The sequence below is a fragment of the Bufo bufo genome, chromosome 2 (genome assembly GCF_905171765.1).
Source record: "Bufo bufo chromosome 2, aBufBuf1.1, whole genome shotgun sequence".
NCBI classification, from domain to species: domain Eukaryota; kingdom Metazoa; phylum Chordata; class Amphibia; order Anura; family Bufonidae; genus Bufo; species Bufo bufo.
The window spans coordinates 110,513,726-110,531,830 of record NC_053390.1 but is presented as its reverse complement, the minus strand read 5'-3'; the positions used below and the strand labels follow the sequence as shown (position 1 = coordinate 110,531,830).

Here is an 18,105-nt window from a genome sequence, read left to right as displayed (position 1 = left end):
AGAGCTCGTTCCCGCCGGCGACCCTGCGTTCCCGACCGCAGCTATTACCTGGGATTGAATTGCCCCGACTCCCCATTTTGTACCTGATTAGCCCCTGGTCCCAACGCCCCCCAGGCGGGTAGCGGCGAACCTCCTTGCGCGCCCCCCTCACACGCTGCCATTGACGCCAAGCCCCCCAACACGGTAAGAAGCCCCCGCCCTAACTCCCCGTGGGTCCCACCACCCCCCATGGCGCTAAATATAGATAATAAGGGTCCCCAGTTGAACTCACCAGGCTGCCTGGGCGCTGTGATCCCACCAGACGGAACTCCAGAATGCCTTCCAGTCGCAGATCCCGCAGCTCATCCAACCACGGATCCGGTAGCCATCAGTTGAGAGCCGGTGCTGACCGACGATGCCAATCCTAGCGGGGGAGGAGTAGATAAGCTGCTGCTGCTTCCGGATGCCGCAAGGTCAGCGTCCCGCTGCCCGTTTCCGGAATCGGATACCCCGCCAGCACCGGCACAGAAGAGGATGGGGCCAGTGTCCTGCTGCCCGCTAAAGCTCTCTAGCCTGCCCCCCCCCCCCAACAACTGCAGGGGGAAACAGCCGGCTCCTCATTGCCTCCAACATGCTGAGCAGCTTCCCACAGGGGCACCGTGGGAACCGCCGATCCTGCTCCATTTGCAGCACTCCCACCAGCAGGAAAAGCGCTAACCTCTGTCTGCGTTCTGCTGGAGTCCCGCAGTACATTAGGATTCCTCCCACGGCGGGACGGCCGAATGGAAGACTGCTGCACAGCTGCCCGAATGGAAGACTGCTGCACAGCTGCCCGGCGTGGAGGGTCCCTGGAGGGGCTCCGGACCCGGCGCCGGACTCTTGGGGTCAACTCGGGACTCAGGCGCACCGGCGGGCGAGTACGCCGTGGCCGGCGCTTCCCCTGCTGCAAGGGCCCCACCCCACACTCCTCACTCCCGACCGCTCCTAGCAGGCCTTGAAGCTGCGCCTGCAACCATTGTGGGCCCTCCGCTTCTGCCCTCGACCGGAGCTGCCCGATCAACTGCTCCACTGCAGACATGAAGGTAGGCTAAAGTTGGGGGAAGGGATAAATACTGCCTCTGCCTGCGATCCTAAAATGGCTCCCTCTCCCCTTTCACCTACTTATTTAAGACCTCCCCTCTTTTCTCCCCACCCCTACTTCTAAACAAAACTCCTAACCCCCCTATCCTAACTCAACGCCTCCCCACCTTGTCTACCCTAAGGCTACGCCCTCCAGTCCGGCCATACTTTACCATTTTAAAATCCAGTATTCTGCATAGGAACAGAATACTGAAATTGCCAGGTCCAGCTTATGCTGGGAACCTCCAGCATCCCACGGATCCCATTCGCTGGATAAAATGCCAGAATACGGGAATTAAAAATGGTGATGTGAACCTAGTCTATGGGTGGCTTTTGATATTTTAGACCAGTTACAGCAGCTGCTTGAGTTTTTAACTTTTAACTCTAACAACCCCTTTAAGATTTATTGTGCAGAAGTGGCTGATAAAAGGGATATTTTGGTTTATCTGTGAAATATAAAGTCTAGAACCTAAGACAACACAGACATAAAACTAAAATAAAAAGTGCCAGGTCTAGATTGTCTGTAGAGCTGTCCAGTGTGTCTCAGAGTAAAGCACTCACCACTCTGATGACAGCATTTATAGGTAACACAGTCAGCTGCTGCTCTTATTTCCAGGCAGACAATGGACTGGCATCACCACTTGCAGTATTCCCAATAGTGCAAAAGCTAGATGTTGATGTTGCTGAAATGATCCAGGAGACAGAGTGTAGTGAAGATAATCACAGCCAGTGGCCTGAGAAAGGGCCTGGTACAGGGACATTGCACAGCTTATATCTTTGGGGTCTTTTGCATCTGAGTCCCACCCCCTCAGGACACAGGACCTGCACTAGGTATAACACAATATATCACTTTTTCCCAGAGTGTTCCTTTAGAAATGTCCTCTCTATGTAGATAACTGTCCACCACCCACCAGCAGTGGTTCCCAACTGGAATTAATGTTTCCGGATCCACCTTTGATGGAGCCTCCAGCCTAGTTAGAGGTATCATCTCCCAATATTTGGACATCCTACTGATAGACCTGGATTTATATGACCTCATTACCACCAAACCTCACATTGCGTATAGACAAAGTAAAAGCCTCAAAGATTCTCTTGTTCACAGCTACTTTTCCCCACCAAAACCTCTAAGGACCTGGTTAGACAGAAGCGCTAAGGAATCCTTCAGATGTAGTGGCCGTGTTGCTTGTAGCCGTATCCAAACAAGCAGAATATTTGTCATTTCGGTCACAACGCAGATCATTTCCACTCTGTAAACTGCCGGACTAAGGGGGTGGAGTATAAAGCCACATTTATTTGTGGCATGGAGTATATTGGGAAGGCTCCCCGTAAATAATGCTGACAAGCAGGGGAGCATCTTCGAGACACAAAAAAAAAACACCACACTGCTGAAACTTATTAATGACTCCCACAATAGTGTGCTCATATTTTTGGGCATGGAACTGGTACGTCCACCGAACAGGTGGATACTAGCATGTAACGTGACATTCACCTGTGCGTAATGAAAATCCCTAATAACGTAGTAAAATAATGCAGAAGGTGAAGATGAAGGTACATTAATCTATCTAGCAATTTAAGGTCATTATTTTGAGGACTACAAAACTGTTTTCTATTAGGTGTAAGCAAGTATTTTGACTGGTTGGATTTTGTCCCATAAAATAGGTAGCGCCAGATGTATCTGGCAGCTGTTTATCTCCCTTAGCCACTTGAAATAACAAGCACGTTCCGCTTGCCTGAGTGAGGGCGATGGATTTTGGCCAAAAGGTTGTTAGGAAGTCAGCTGTAACATGCTTATAGTCATTTTAGGCTCACTCACCACAAGGAAATAGGATGTCCATCAGATACACATATTTCAGAGGCATATAATACATGAAGTGCACCCAAAACTGAGTTCTGTGCTACCTTGAATTTGACCATTGCAGGAAACTGAGTTGATCTGCTGTCCTATCTGCACCTTTCTCTTTTATATGTAAAGTGTTCAGCATGGCATGATCATTTTCCCGATTCCCTGGATATCTTAGGGTGGTCATGCACATTAGATGAACTGTGGCTTTTCAGCTAGGCCGGCTGACTATCTGATGGTGGTCACCTTGCTCTCTCTCAATAGCAGATATCGGGGAAACGGAAGGTCAGGTATGTTGAATTTCAACATGCTTGATCCTTTTGTTCTCAAGGAAGATAAGTTGCTACTAGTGATGTCTGGCAATCGCTTAGTGCCCTCTCCCTATTGAGAACACATTGCCGAGCCGGGCATGAATGTGTATTGGGGTCGGCCAACAGCTGTCTAAAGTGTGTGATCAGCTGTAGTCCAAGTGCCCTGGAGATGTGAAGCCACCAGTTGGAAATACATGTTTATTCAATTTTTTTCTCAGACCATTTGTGGAAAAATTACCTCTGATTACAACCGGGAACAGCTGTGGATGGCCAACGAAAACCTGATTACTCTGCTGCAAGCTCACATGAGAGGCTACCTGTCCAGGAGGGCATACCAGAAGAGGAAAGCTTATCTAAACCAACAAGAGCCATATGCCATTAAAATACAGGTAATACTGGGGTAATGCAGATAAGGACATGGTTTTCTTTCATCATGTTATATTATATCCTTTTTCTACACACTTTGACCAGATTTACTAACCGGAAAGATGGTGCAAACTTAGACCCGCCATCTAGACCTGCACCAGAATTGTCACAGGGGCTCAGGCTGGAAAATAAATCTGGTGCAAGGAAAAACACTTATGTCTTCCTCTGTGATTGATTATGATGGGTCTGTCATACAGAATTAATAAAACCCAAGCGATGCTGACAGAACCTGCAGTGGCATGCCACCGCCTCACAGCCGCTGCCAGGTGTATATTGCCTTGCAATATGCCACCAATTTCTTTGGCATCTTTTTTTTTTTTTTTTTTTAGTAAATGCTTGCATCCGCCTGAATTTATGAATAAATTGACTGGGTGTTACCACTCCCTTGTTGACCCTATATATTCTGTCTTATCGGTGCAAACAGCGTCAGACTGTGTAGGGTCCCATCCTATTGAGAAGGAGAATAGTTACCCTCAGTTATAAACGTATTCATACATTACCAGGGTCAGTAACAGAGGTTCAAAGAACATGAGCTCCAGAATAGGTATTTAATGGGAAATACAGTCTTGACCAAAAGTTTTGAGACTGACACAAATTTTGGTTTTCGCAAAATCTGTGTTTTTCAATCGTTTTGTCAGATGTTTCTATATTAAACTGAAGTACAGTTATATGCATTTCATAATTATTATATTTTTTTACTTTTATTGACAAATACATCAATTTTCTGCAAAGACTCAATATTTCCTGTGTTGACTCTTCTTTTTCAATACTTCTGCAATTCATCCTGGCATGCTGTATTTCAGCTTCCGGGCCATATACTGACTGATGGCCACCTATTCTTCAGTGCTTGAAGTTCATCACAATTTCTGTTTTTGTTTGCTTTACTAAAGGATCCTAATAGGATTGAGATCTGAGGAGTTTCCTGATCTGAAATTTCAGTTCTTTGTTCACCGAGCCACTTACTGTAGTTCTCACGTTTTGTCTTGTGACAAAACCATCATTCTCAAATTGCTACTGGATCTTTGGGAGAAGTTGCTCTTGGAGGAAGTTTTGATGCCATTCTTTATTTATGGCAGTATTCTTAGGCAGAATTGTGAGTGAGCCCACTCCCTTGGATGAGGAGCAACCTCACACATGATTGGTCTCAGGATGTTTTAATGTTGGCATGACACAGGACTCATGGTAGTGCTTGTGTTTTCTTCTCTGGACAATCATTTTTCCAGATGTCCCAAAAAGCCTGAAGTTGCTTCATCAGAGAAATTAACTTTACTCCAGTCGTCTGCAGTCCAATCCATGTACTTCCTGCAGAATGTCAGTCTGTCCTTGATGTTTAACTTGGAGAGAAGAGGCTTCTTTGCTGTCATTCTTGACACCAGGCCATCCTCCAAAAGCTTTTACCTCAATGTGCATGCAGATGCACTCACATCTACCCAGGGCGTAGCTTTAGGGGTTGCAGAGGCACCGGGCTCAGGAGCCTGAGGGGGCCCAAAGACCCTTGAGCCGCATAAAAAGACACTGATAAGTTTACACCTCTGGCTGGAGGGAAGCTTCAGGCAGCACGAAGGCAATGTGTTTCCCTGCCCCTGGCCATAAAGCACTGAGGGATGGGGGCCTAAGCTTAAAGGGGTTGTCCGGGTTTAGAGATGAACCTGGATATACCCATAATTTCACCCAGGCAGCCCACCTGACAAGAGCATTGAGCAGTTCATGCTCCTATGATCTCCCTTGCCCTGCGCTGGATCGTGCAGGGCAAGGGCCCTTATGTTTACAATAACACACTGCCGGGCGGAGGCTTCCACCCAGCAGTGTGTTCGGTGACGTCGCTGGCTCTGATGGGCCGGCTTTAGCGCTGCCCTAGACATTTTACAGGCTAGGGCAGCGCAAAAGCCCACCCATCAGTGACGGTGACGTCACCGGGCTCACTGATGGGTGGAAGCCTACGCCTGGCATCCTTAAGGAGAGCCCGGTACATCATCGGAACTCCAGAAAATGCCTTTTCTCTGCACGATTCAGCGCAGGGCAAAGGAGAGCATCTGAGCATGAAATGCTCAAGTCACGGGGGCTGCCTGGGTGAAAATGGGGATATGTCCAGGTTCAGCTCTGAACCCGGACAACCCCTTTAACTCTTGCACCAGGGTCCATGATCCTTTAGCTATGCCCCTGCATCTACCTACTGCCATTTGTGAGCAAACTGAACTGGTGGTGACCTGATCCCATAGCCTAATCCTCTTTAGGAGATGGTCCTGGCACTTGTCTTACTTTCTTAAGCACCCTAAAGCCTTCTTCATAGCAATTTAACTCCTTAAAGTTCTTGATGATCCGATGAATAGTTGATTTAGGTGCATTCTTATCAGCAATGTCCTTGCCTGTGAAGCCCTTCTGATGCAAAGCAATGATGACTGCATTTGCTTCCTTAGAGGTAACCATGGTTCACAAAAGAAGACAATGATTTTAAACACCCTGTGTCCTTTAAAGCAATCGGCATGCTCTTCTAACTCAGTCAGTATAACAAAGTGATATCAGCTGCCCCTATCCTTATTAACACTTTCTCTTGAGCTAACGAGAAGATCACTGAAATTATGTTAGCAGGTGGTAGGGCTGAAATGCAGTGGTAATTGGGATTTTGTCATTTAAATTAATTTTGATGGCAGGGAATGACTTTGCAATTAATTGCAATTCATCTGATCACTCCTCGTAACAATATAGAGTTAATGCAAATTGTCGCCACAAAATCAGAAGCAGCAAACTTTGTGAAAATCAAAATATGTGTCAGTCTTAAAACTTTTGGCTTTGACTGTACGAGTATCTACTAAAATAGACAGGACATGATTGATGGCAGGTCCTCTGTATTTATAGAAAATGTCTTATCTGTACCTTGGTTGTGTATAAAGTACATTGGTTTCTTTTTTATGGACAGGCCTCCTGGAAAGGATACAAGCAGCGAAAGTCCTACACAGACAGAATAAAACTCCTACAAGGAAACATTGTAGGCATTGTCAAGGTATGGATGAAGATAAAAACATTTCTCTGTGATTGTGTCAGAAATGTCCATTGTGGTCCTCTGCTGATTCCAGCTGATTGCAGATCTTTCTAGGAGCAAAATACACTACAATTAGCTTGTCTCTTTGTGAAACAGTACCCCATGCCCCTTGGGATGCATCCAAAACATCTCATAAACTGAGAACGTGGTTTGACATCTACTGTTGCCAGTAGTAAGAGAAGGATTGATAAAAATAACAGGATGGTATTAATTTCTTAGATGGTTTATAAATTTTCCATTTGGATGTTCATGTTTTAGTTTATAACACCCACCTGTGTCCTACATGTGTCTGTGGCATCCTTTAGTTTTGATCCTGAATGACCTGCTGTGTGATGCATTCAAACTGATCAGAATCCAGTTTTTCTGATACCAATAAAACATGAAATTTCAACAATCTATTTGTGGGTTGTCTCATGAACAAAACCCCTTTCCATATGCCCTCTTAGAACATACAGTAAACTATCTGATGTATGATTTATCCATTACCAATGTATATAAATGTGTCCTTTAGATTCAGGCTTGGTACCGAATGATAAAAGCCAGAAGAGAATTCAAGAAGAGACAGAAGTTCTTTAAGGATCATGTATGTAATTTTTTTTCCACGAGGCAGAAGAAAACACAAGATGAATCATGCCAGGTTAACGACTTTAAAATAACAGACCCTTTTCTTTGTTTAGGAAAAAGAAATAGTTAAAATCCAGGCATTCCTGAAAGCTAACAAAGCAAGAGAGGACTACCGGACGTTAAGTAAGTAGCGTCAAAGACTGTGAATGTAAGGGTCTATTCGCACAACCGTATTGCTGGGTCTGCAAAATTGCAGGACTGGGCCGCAAAAGATGGTAGTTCTGTTCTGTGGCCCCACAAAAAAAAGAATAGAGCATGTCCTATTCTTGTCCACAATCGCATACAAGAATAGTCATTTGTATCATAGGGCTGGAACGCACACAGCCAGTACCCGTGTTTTGTGGATCCGCAATTTGCAGACCGCAAAACACTTACGGTCGTGTGAATGAACCGTAAATTTGTGGGGTTGCTCACTGGTTAACGGGTCCATGAATGTGCCAACGTATGTGATCTGTGTAAAACGGTAAGCACCCACGGACTGTGCCGCAATATACGGCAAAAGATAGTAAATGTCCTATCTTTTGGATGCGGAGGCACAGACCTAAAAGCCCACAAAAGCTCTTCGTAGAGCTTCCAATCCGTGCCTTCACTCTGCACCGCGCCATATCTTGCGGATTGCGGACCTATTCAAGTCAATGGATCTGCATCCGCAATACAGGATTCACGCGGTTGGTGCCTGTATATTGTGGACCCACTGTTTGCAGTCCACAGTATAGGCACGGACAGCCTACGGTAGTGTGAATGAGCCCTTATACAGAGACAGATCCCTTGCTGCTTCTCCAATTCCCAGTTGGCCTCTAATTCCTGTTGCCACTCTACACAAAGGAAGAGCACACTCAGCCAATCAAGGACAACTCCTTTTGAAGGGGTTTTCAGAGATTTTTATACTAATGACCTTTTGATAGGTCCTCAGTAGTGATGGACGAACATCGGCCGGGACGTTTCGCGAACCCCATTCACTTTAATGTCAGGCGAACCTGAAAAACCTTCAGGTCATATTTGCAGCCACCAAATACTTACTAGAAGTGCACAAATAGTCCCACCACATGGACAGTGACATACTAGAGGGGGATCAATGGCAAACATTCCCACAAAAAATATGTATTTTAATCAGGAGCCATTTTTATGCGTCTCAAAGGGAAACTCTCAAAAATGTACCCTGCTGGAGCCTAGAAAAAAATCATTTTAGGCCACGGGAGTATGGGCCCTAAAAATTAGGCATTCACCTGACAGAAAAGAACAAGTGGTTATGTGGCTGGAGGTACGTATATTAGACGGTCAGTGGATAACAATTTTACTGCAGGCCAGTGGAGTACAGGCCCCAAACGCATTTAACGGACAGAAAAGAACAAGTGATTATGTGGCTGGAGGTATATTAGGCAGTCACTGAATAACAATTTTACTGTAGGCCAGTGGAGAACAGGCCCCAAAAATTAGGCATTCACCTGACAGAAAAGAACTAGTGATTATGTGTCTGGAGGTACATTAGGCGGTCACTGGATACAAATTTTACTGTAGGCCACTGAAGTAGAGGCCCCAAAAATTAGGCATTCACCTGACAGAAAAGGCCTTTTATGCCGCTGTATATACATAAGACAAGGACTATTCTTTGTTCAGGATGGTGGCGGATATGTGTGGGCTGGCATGAGGAAATTCAATTACACGTGGTCATCACAGGTGTTGAATTCTATCGAGATCCATGGCTCATTCATTTTTAGAAATGTGAGGTAGTCCACACTGTCGTGAGATAGGCGAATGCGCTTATCGGTCACAATCCCCCCTGCTGCACTGAATTTCCTTTCGGACAGGACACTCCACCAGGGGCAAGCCAAGAGTTCCAAGGCAAATTGTGCCAGCTCTGGCCACAGGTCAAGCCTGCATACCCAGTAGTCCAGGGGTTCCTCGCTTCTCAGAGTTAGTCGGACACCTGTCGGTCTAGGCGTTCCCGGAGGGCAGCTCTCGATGGGTTGGCTGCAAGAATAATCTCCTATCCGAAGTGACCAACACATCTTGAAACCGCCCTCTTCTTGCAGGCGCAGTAGGATTGGTACCTGCACCTGTTTTGCTGTGGGTGGAAATTCCTCTGCCAGCACCAGCAACAGCAGAATGCAGCAAGGCCTGGAAATGCTGCATTCTGACAGCCCTTTATGATGCTGGTAACGTGTCCGCCATTTTGTGTTTGTATCGGGGGTCTGAGTACGTTGCCACCCAGTACTGGTCCTTGCCCTTTATGCTTTTTATACGGGGGTCTCTCTTCAAACACTGGAGCATGAAGGCCCCCATTTGCACTAAATTGGAAGCGGTGGAGCGCCCTGGCTCCTGCTCATCGCCCAGGAGAATGTCGTACTCTGTCTCCTTCCCCCAGCCACGGACAACACCAGGGATCCCAGAAAAGTTTAAAGTCCCCCTCAAAGCCAGCTTTTCTTGCTCCTCCTCCCCCAGCCACGTTCCTCCTCTGGCTCCTCTTCTGACTCCTGCTGACTTGTCTCAGATGGAGTAGCACCCCCTGGGAATTCATTCAGCATTGCGACTTCCTCATCTTCCAGCTCCTGTTCCTTGACGGCTTGATCAATGACACAACGCAATGCATGCTCCAGAAAGAAAGCGTAAGGTACGATGTCACTGATGTTGCCCTGGCTGTGACTGACCAGTTTGTTGATCTCATCAATTGGCCACAGAAGTCTGCATGCGTCGCGCATGAGCAGCCACTGGTGCGGTGAAAAGAAACCAAGCTCCCCAGAACCTGTCCTGCTGCAGAGTTCGTACAGGTAGTCGTTAACGGCACGTTGCTGCTGGAGCAGCCTATCAAGCATATACACGGTGGAGTTCAAGCACGTCGGGCTGTCACAAATCAGACGTCTGATGGGCAGGTGGTGTCGCCACTAAACATCAGCAAGCCGAGCCATGGCTGTGTAAAATGGCCAGAGATTTTCCCGCAAGACGCTGCAGGGGTATTTGGCAACGAATCGCTGCACGACTAAGTTCAGAACGTGTGCCATGCTTTCAGAGCGCTCAGCAGATTGGCACCGTTGTCTCACACCACTTTACCAACTGTCAAATTAAGCGGGGTTAGCCACTGATCGGCCTGTGACCGCAGAGCTGAAAGCAGTGCAGGACCGGTGTGGCTCTTGGCTTCCAGGCACAACAGTCGCAGCACAGCATGGCAACGTCTCACCTGGCACGTCGAATAGGTTCTGGGAGCTTGGGGGTGAAGCTGAAGAGGCGGTAGCAGTGGAAAAGGAGGAGTTAGCCGAGGAGGAGACTGAGGATGGAGTAGGAGGAAGAGAAGAAGGCAGGCCTGCATGCAATCCGTGGCGGTAACACCAAATCCACACGGGTGCCACGGGTTACATGCTTGACGGCTGTCAGAAGGTTCACCCAGTGGGCAGTAGAAGTTATGTACCTTCCCTGCCCGTGTTTGCTAGACCACGTGTCTGTGGTCAGATGTATCTTGGCACAGACACTGTGTGCCAGAGATATATTCAATTGCCGCTGAACGTGGCCATATAGCTCTGGGATGCCCTTTTGGGAGAAGTATTTCCTTCCGGGGACCTTCTATTGTGGTGTGCCAATGGCCACAAATTTTCTAAAGGCCTCCAAGTCTACCAGTTTATATGGCAATAGTTGGCGGGCTAGCAGTTCCAACAAGCCAGCGGTCAGCCGTTAGGCAAGAGGGTTATTAGACATCATCAACTTTTTACACTCGAACATTTGGCCCATGGAAGCCTGCCTTCTGCCAGATGAACGCAACGACGGCACAGTGGAGTGGAGGACAAATGGGAGGAGAGAGGGGAAGGAGGATAGGCAGGACGTGGAGCGTCGGGAGTGTGGCTTTGTGGTTCTGACGGCGTTGCTCCCACTGGGCTCAGTGATGGGAGGCCAGGTGCCTTCTTAAGGCGGTCGTCCCTAGGTGAGTGTTGGGCTTACCGCAACTTATGTGTTGACAGCACAGGCTGCAGATGGCAACACTGTTTTCAGCAGCTGACACGTTAAAAAAAGCCCACACTGCGGAGCCATGTGCCGGCGTCCTGGGAGCGCAAGATGTGACCATGCATGGTGGATGGCTCGCTCCAGATACATTTGCAGTCTGCTTTTTGCCGCCTCTGCACTGCAAGTTCTGCCTGCTTCTCCTCCTTCTCCTCCCTATCTGCTGCTCCATCTCTCCCTCTGAACTCCCCTCCTCTTCCTCTCTTGTGGGCACCCACGTGACGTCCATCGACACGTCATCATCGTCACCTTCACCATCACTGACATTTGAGATCTCAGAGTAGGCAGCAACAGCGGGGACCACCCTCCTTGGGCTGCTCTGGGTACTGTCGGCCGTTGCTACCTCCTCTTCCTCATCTGATGCCAAGAATGGCTGCTCATTGGTAAGGTCTATTAATAGATGGGAAAATACTGTAATTCCTCTGACTCGAGTGGAGGGGCTATGGTGGTTGTGGTGGTTTCTTTGGGGGTGCACACAGCAGAGAGTGAGGAGGGTACAGATACAGAGGATGAGGAGGGTGCAGAAGCGGAAGGCTGAGTGAGCCACTCAACCAACTCTGGTGCGTCCTTTGACATAATTGCACGCACCTTCTGCAACTTCCCACTTAGGCTCCGGCTTGGTGCACCTGCCCGACCCCTACCACCCCTGCGGAATGGCCTGTCTCTTCCTCTGCCTGTCATTTTCAAAATGACCCTGTGCCAAAGTCCCCAGGGAAAAGCAGTATTTGGGGAAGCAGGTATATCGCACCCCTCAATCAGTATTTTGTGGAAGCAGGTATATTGAACACCTGAATTAATATTTGGTGTAAGTAGGTATATCGCACCCCTCAATCTGTATTTTGTGGAAGCAGGTATATCAAACCCCTTAATCAGTATTTTGTAGAAGCAGGTATATCGCTCCCCTCAATCAGTAGTTTGTGGAAGCCGGTGTATCGCAGGCCTCAATCAATATTTGGTGAAAACAGATATATTGCACCCCTCAATCAGTATTTTGTATAAGCCAGTGTATCGCAGGCCTCAATATTTTGTGGAAGCAGGTTTATCGCACCCCTCATACAGTATTTTGTGAAAGCCGGTATATAGAACCCCTTAATCAGTATTTTGTGGAAGCAGTTATATAGAACCCCTCAATCAGTATTTTGTGGAAGCAGGTATATACCGGGTAGAACCCCATAATCAGTATTTTGTAGAAGCAGGTATATCGCACCCCTCAATCTGTATTTTGTGAAAGCAGGTATATCAAACCCCTTAATCAGTATTTTGTGGAAGCAGGTTTATCGCACCCCTAAATCAGTATTTTGTGGAAGCAGTTATATAGAACCCCTCAATCAGTATTTTGTGAAGACAGGTATATAGAACATCTGAATCAATATTTGGTGGAAGCAGGCATATCGCACCCCTCAATCTGTATTTTGTGGAAGCAGGTATATCAAACCCCTTAATCAGTATTTTGTAGAAGCAGGTATATCGCACCCCTCAATCAGTATATTGTGGAAACAGGTATATAGAACCCCTGAATCAATATTTGGTGGAAGCAGGTATATCGCGCCCCTCAATCAGTATTTTGTGGAAGCCGGTGTATCGCAGGCCTCAATCAATATTTGGTGAAAGCAGGTATATCGCACCCCTCAATCAGTATTTTGTGGAAGCTGGTATATACAAGGTAGAACCCCATAATCAGTATTTTGTAGAAGCAGGTATATCGCACCCCTCAATCTGTATTTTGTGGAAGCAGGTTTATCGCACCCCTCAATCTGTATTTTGTGGAAGCAGGTATATAGAACCCCTTAATCAGTATTTTATAGAAGCAGGTATATCACACGCCTCAATCAGTATTTTGTGGAGACAGGTATATAGAACACCTGAATCAATATTTGGTGGAAGCAGGTTTATCGCACCCCTCAGTCTGTATTTTGTGGAAGCAGGTATATCGCACCCCCTTAATCAGTATTTTTTCAGAAGCAGGTATATCTCACCCCTCAATCAGTATTTTGTGGAGACAGGTATATAGAACACCTGAATCAATATTTGGTGGAAGCAGGCATATCACACCCCTCAGTCTGTATTTTGTGGAAGCAGGTATATCGCACCCCCTTAATCAGTATTTTTTCAGAAGCAGGTATATCTCACCCCTCAATCAGTATTTTGTGGAAACAGGTATATGGAACCCCTGATGTAATATTTGGTGGAAGCAGGTATATCACACCCCTCAATCAGTTTTTTTGGGGGGCAACAGGTATATCACACCCGTTGCAAATAGTTGTTCCTCTATATACCTGCGGTATTTCAGCAGAACCGCACATAACTGCTGCACAATACAAATGCACTATAATATACTTTCTATGTTAGAAAGTATATTATAAGTATATTACACCCCTCAGTATGTCACACCTATCGATAGCACACCTATTCCAGTCCTTAAAAGGACTTTTGTGGCCCTATTAGCTAGCGTTTGGTGTCCCTAATAGTCTGTCCCTGCTCCACACAGCAACCTCTCCCTACACTGGCAAAAGACTGAATGTAAAATGGCTGCCAAATTGGGTTCTGTTATAGGGTGGGGGTGTGTCCATGCGCTGAAACGTCTCAATTGGCTGTCCTGTCCCACCTGATGGATGTGTCATGGGTCAAAGTTCGTCGCAATGCAGAAGAATATAGAGCATTTGCTCGGCGAATCGCTAACGAGCAAAGTTCGCCGTGAAACGACCGCCGGGCGAACCGCAAGGCCATCTCTAGTCTTCAGTATCTGATCAGTGGGAGTTTGAGAAGCACTGGTGCTCGCAGTAGCTCTCAACTCACCAAGCACAGCGCCGTACATTGTATATCGGCTGTGCTTGGTATCGCAGCTCAGCCTTATTGACTTCAATGACGTTGAGCTGCTCCTAGGACATGTGACGTCACTTGGCCTAGGCAAAGCTGCAAGAAGGCCGCTGTGCTACTGTGAGCGCCAGTGTTTTCTGAAACAGCTGATCAGTGGTGGTCCGGTCCCAATTGCCAGACACCCACTGATCAGATACTGATGGCCTTTCCCGAAGAAATCCCCTTTAAAAGAAAAATGAATCAATAATTATGTAATAAAAATAAAGAGAAAAAAGTAATAGAACAATCTATATGATGATTATAATAAAAACTATAGCGATGTCCTATTGCGTTCCTGTAATCTTTAGCCTGGCCATTGACCTCTAGGTATGCTCCAGATCCAACATTTTTTGCTCATTTTTGTATCGTCTTCCCATAGTCTGCTCAGAAAACCCACCTCTGAACGTTGTGCGAAAATTTGTCTATCTCTTGGACCAAAGTGATTTAGACTTTCAGGAGGAACTGGAAGTGACCAGACTAAGAGAAGAAGTAGTCACCAAGATTAGGTCCAATGCACAACTGGAAAAAGATCTCAACCTCATGGACATTAAAATAGGCTTGTTGGTGAAAAACAGGATCACCCTGCAGGTGAGTGTAATGGGAAACATCCTGCATTTCAATCCTAGGAAATCCAGGAAACATTTAGGAAACAGGATGGTGCAGACATAAAACGTTCCCTTATAAACATATTCTGTATGATGTACTGACCTGCTGGTGCTTGTAGTTCACGGTCATGGCCTTGACAGCCCTGTTCACTTTATACCGCTTTATACATAAATTAAGAAAGCTGTCAATTTTTCATATTAAAAAAGGTAGGAAAATTTGTCTGATTTCTTCTAGAAACATGGGTTATCTTTGGTATTGCAGCTGAACTGTATAGAAGTGATTGGTGATGAACTGCAACACCACATACAAAACTGCAATACCACACACAGCCAGGTGTGACACTATCCCTGAAAGAAAGCAGCCGTGTTTTCTCTGATCATATACAACCTCTTTAAGCAGAAAAATGATTTGAAGAAATAATATTACTTGGTATAGACATTTTAATTCTTTTGAGATATGTTTGCTTAAAGGGGTTATCTAACCCCTATAATGACCCCCCCCCCCCCCAATGCCCGGGCACCTCATATAGATTATACTTACCCTGCTAACCGGCACCCGTGTCTCTCCTGATCCGCGCACGGCTGCGGTGGGTGACTCCAGGGAGGCTCTCGCCCGTCTCGGCCTGCTATTGGCTGCTCCCCCTGTTGCCAGATGTTTTGATGCGTGCAACAGGGGGAAGCAGCGGTGGCCATGCGGGGATCAGTAGTGATGCGGGTGCCAGGGAGCGGGGTAAATATAATCTATATGAGATGCCTGGGCATTGCAGGTGTCATTATAGGGGTTGGATAACCCCTTATAAGCTTGCATCAGATGATTAGGAAAATAATGCATGCTAAAATACTTTGATTGTGTCTTTAAAAGAGACATGTAACAATTCTTTAATTATGCATCGTGTTGTTCCTCTGTAATTCCTCCTAGAAATTTAGGAATAACTTGAAAACTAGATGTTACCAGTTGGGGGTTTGTTCCTGCACACTCTGACACTGCCCATTTGGTGTTGGTAGTGTCAGATAGTGTAGGGAATAGTGTGAACCGGTTTGTCAGTGTATTAATAAACATCTAGGAGGAATAACAGAGGAAAATCGCAAAACACCGTTATAAAGGAGGGTTTCCAGAATTAGAAAAACATACCGCTAGGTACTTTTTTACTAAAACATTGCTACGCTGTGTACAGGTTGTGTGTGATATACCTGCTCAGTCATATCAGCTGGGGTGCAGTACCAGCCACAACCAACAATGATGTGTGGTGCTGTTTCTGGAATTCGGGAAGGCAAGTATGAAAGAGGCAACTCCTAGCAATGGTTAGAGGAAATGTAAAGTGAGGGGGGGGGGGTTATCTGTAAAATGACACACATGTAATTTAAAATCTGGCTTCTGTTCAATATGGTTACATAAAACTGGAAACATAAAAATGGTTCTTTTTAAGTAGAGGAAATGTGTCATTTACGAAAAAAGGCGTTGTTCAGCAGGGAAAGTCCGTGAAGAATAAAATGAATGTTGTGTACATTGTAAATTACTAAACATGGGGCTGTGTGTATCTCTGTGCAGGATGTTGTGTCTCACAGCAAGAAGCTGAACAAGAAGAGCAAAGGTCAAGTAGAGGAGATGCTGACAGATAAGCAGGGAATTAAAGGGCTCAGCAAGGAGAAACGGAAGAAGCTAGAAGCGTACCAGCATCTTTTTTATCTTCTTCAGGTACGTTAACAAGACAGAAATCCAAGAAAAGCAACGATTTAGGAGATCAAATACGGCTCATTTTTTTTGCCACGGGCTGCGACTGGTAGTGGAGCTCAGCCTCATTCAGATGGAACCAGGCTGCAATAGCAGACACCGCCAATCTGCAAGAGAGGTGCTGGTTAAAAAGAAGGAAAAAGTAAAAATAAATAAATAATAAAAATCGAAAAATATTTTTCATAATCTATGCTGCCTTAAAGTAGCACTCCCAGAAAAATGTTTATTCTCTGACCTGTTAGAAAGGTACATGATGTAATCTGTAGTTTATGCAATCTTCTTACCAGTGACTATATGTGAGTTATCCCCTCCCTTCTGCTTCTCAGCCGTGTCATGTGACCTACACTCAGAAACTCACTTCTTGTCCTGTGTCAGTTGGAGATCAATGTTCATTCCTATAAGACAGACATTAAGGTTTCCATAGGTATACATAGAGAAACTAACTTTCTATCCACACATACGATGCTGTGTTGGTCACATGACACAGCTGAGGATCAGAAGTGTGCTTTTCACTACACTCTGTGGACAGTCGCACAATAATGATCTCCGATGTACAATTTTTGTAAAGGGCCCCTTACAATGTTATTATGCAGAGGTCCTCCTCCTTACCCATCCAGAAGTAGATTCATTCTTTATTATTGCAGTTTGACGAAGCAGCAGCTGTTCTGTATCAGGGTTAACGTTGGTCAACCAGAGATTCACTTGTGCTTAAAGGAGTTGTGCCACCATTAAATGTTATTTCCAGCATGAAAACAAGTGACTTTGTTCCAGGTGTGAGATATTCTCTTAGCTTTGTTATAATGGTGGCCTGTGGTGTTAGTATAGTCATGTGCAAGTCCACCTACTGACCTGGTCACACATGCTCAGTTCTATCTTTCAAGCGTTATCAGCCCTATCTAGTTTTTAGAAGCTATGACAGTCACAGACAGAGAGGCAGCAGAAAGGATACACCCCCAGAGCTGTGATAGGGAAAGACCTGCAGCAGAAAGGACACAGCCCTTGAGCTGCCAGCCTGAAGAAAATGTAGCAGAGTAATTGGAGCTATGGATGAGATCTCTGGATCCATGTGAGATACAGGGCTGGTTCTAGCTTTATTAGAAAGAGATTCTCATGTACTATATGATGTCTGATTTTCATTTTCTCCATCACTCATGGTAAAACCTCATTAAAGTCATTGGGTTTCTTCTCTTTTTATGCAACCTGCATCAAATTCTTATCTAGGGCATTACTGGGAAGAATATTTGTGCCTGATTATGTGTAATGTTATATATACTGTCTACATTATATAACAGTTATGTTATGTGTTCAAGGGATACATATTGTTGATGATTTATTAATGTATTTGTGGACTATGCGCTATATTTGCCTTCTGCACTATATGTCAGAAAAATGGACCTTATCTCAAGAGTATAATCCCAAGAATAGGCCTCTGAGCCCCCTAGATGACCTGATGTCTACTGCCCACCAAGAGGGAAGAGTATGGATTAGCTGGGCTCACACATGTGCCGTTCATTAGAATTAGTATCCTGGAATGCAGCTCCTCAGGGATGGTTTTTAGAAGGTCAGGAGACGTTTTGTAATGCTTA

General features: G+C 45.7%; 1 protein-coding gene across 2 annotated transcripts in view; it reads left to right on the top strand.

Moving 5' to 3' along the window:
• The window catches only part of IQGAP2 (IQ motif containing GTPase activating protein 2), a 150,572-nt gene that overhangs the window by 97,003 nt on the left and 35,464 nt on the right, over nt 1–18,105 (top strand). For both annotated transcript variants that reach the window (XM_040421415.1, XM_040421414.1), the window contains 6 exons: nt 3,468–3,638; nt 6,593–6,676; nt 7,227–7,298; nt 7,393–7,462; nt 14,562–14,770; nt 16,337–16,483. In XM_040421415.1, the coding sequence (XP_040277349.1) occupies nt 3,468–3,638; nt 6,593–6,676; nt 7,227–7,298; nt 7,393–7,462; nt 14,562–14,770; nt 16,337–16,483 (753 nt within the window). The remainder of the gene's footprint in view (nt 1–3,467; nt 3,639–6,592; nt 6,677–7,226; nt 7,299–7,392; nt 7,463–14,561; nt 14,771–16,336; nt 16,484–18,105) is intronic.